At 57.6% G+C, this 1,813-nt stretch overlaps 1 protein-coding gene across 1 annotated transcript; it reads left to right on the top strand.

The window, feature by feature from the left end:
- On the top strand, positions 1-1,572 carry LOC114458657 (extensin-like). The gene is made up of 3 exons (XM_028441072.1): positions 1-323; positions 756-921; positions 1,216-1,572. Exons 1-3 carry the CDS (start codon positions 1-3, stop codon positions 1,570-1,572), a joined length of 846 nt encoding a protein of 281 aa, XP_028296873.1.
- Positions 1,573-1,813: the final 241 nt, after the last annotated feature.

Here is a 1,813-nt window from a genome sequence, read left to right as displayed (position 1 = left end):
ATGCCAGCAACCCCCAGCGCGCTCACCCCACACACCGGCACAGCAGGCCACCCTGGGCCCGCACACCGCTGGGACCACCTCAGGGCAACCAGGAGACAAGACAAGCACCAAGCCACACCCAAAAGGGAAGAGGCACCCCCATTCACCACCAGGCCAACACTGCCCGAAGAGACCCCCCAAAAAAGAGCCCCCAGCAACAACCCCCCACGCATCCCTGAGACCCACCGCCCCGCCACACCCGACCATCCTGATATATTTGTACTCTACATGGTGGCCCAGGCATCAACAGAGGGGCCGGGCCCCCACCCAACAGGCCCAAATGTGTACACCTACTCACCACCCTGTTATCCCCTGTGTGAATGTGTGTGTTTAGTGAATGTATGAGGTGCAATTAAAAGAAAGGGGATGGAGGGGAGCAACGCTCCCCATCCAACCTTTGTGTATATATGTGTATGTGGTGCAATAGTTCCGGAGGGTGGAGGTGGTGGTCATACCCTCCGGGGGTGGTATGTTGAGATGTGATTAAAATTGGAGGAATTGATAAGGCAACGTGAAGTGGGAGTGCTGTCCCTGTGCCACTACTCAGTAGCACAGGCGGTGGCCCCCTCTACCACCAGCCCCACCATCCAGCCCCCCAAGGGTTGGGTATGGGTGTGTGGTGCACCAAGTGAGTGAGCCAGACCAGCTGGGAGTGAAGTGTCCATGTAGGGTCAGTGAAGAGGGTAGATGGCGCAAATGGGCACACGGCAACGCAGTTTCCAGGGACGGACTAAGCAGCACAGCCCACCCCGCACTCCCCCCCAAACCAAGTACAGTAGCACCCCCACCCCCCAGACGCACTCAGGCACCAGCCACACCCGCCGCAACAGGGAGCGACCAAGCAGGAGAGAAGCCCGCACCCGCACCAGGGCCAGCACAGTGGTAGTGGGTCGTCTTCTGATCGAGAGGTTTGGGGTTCGATCCCAGTCCCTGACTATGTGTCGAAGTGTCCTTGAGCAAGACACTGAACCCTAAGTTGCTCCCAGTGGTCGACTAGTGCCTTGCATGGCAGTCCTGTCCCACTGGTGTGTGAATGTGAGAGTGATTGGGTGAATGAGCTGATTTGTAAAGCGCTTTGAGACTGCTTCAATGTGGTGATAAAGCACTATATAAAATCAAGTCAATTTACCATTTACCACAGTCCCGCACGGCGCCTCATTACAACATCCTCCACAGGGTGAAAAGAGAGGACGCCAGAGAGGCCACTCCGCCAGCCACGGGCCGATGAGCAGGCGAACCCAAGCACTCCCAGCCAGGCACCGTCACCCCACATTAATGCCGCCAGAAGAGCCCCCTCCATGGAGTCCACCCCCGATCACCCACACGCCGACACAAGACCACCCCCGATGCCAGCACAGCGTGGACAACAGCGGGCCCCAGACCACCAACCCCACCACACCAAAGGCTGCCCATGTGAGGCCACCCACAGCTGGAATTCCTTCATGTGGAGGCATCCTTGGAGACCACTTTCCTGGGCATGACGGTGCCTATAGGCATTCCTTCCGCCAGGAAAAATGGGACGCGCAAGCGTGACAGCCCCGGCGCACTCGGTGTTGGTCACACCACTGGGACATGTGTCGGGACCATCACTCCGTGCGCCATGACGAACAGGGTTCAGCCCGCATGAGTTCATTCACAGTTGAAATATTTCCCTCTGATGGTGACCAAGGCAGATTTTGGGGATGGCAGATGACATCACCCTGGGTAACCGAGGGCATAATCTGAATGAAGACTTTTCCCAGGTGTAAAACCGCAAGGCATGCCCTGAAAGCTT

This window comes from Gouania willdenowi, chromosome 3 (genome assembly GCF_900634775.1).
Source record: "Gouania willdenowi chromosome 3, fGouWil2.1, whole genome shotgun sequence".
NCBI lineage: Eukaryota > Metazoa > Chordata > Actinopteri > Blenniiformes > Gobiesocidae > Gouania > Gouania willdenowi.
Note: the sequence above shows the minus strand (reverse complement) of the source record. Positions and strands in the feature narration are given on the sequence as shown.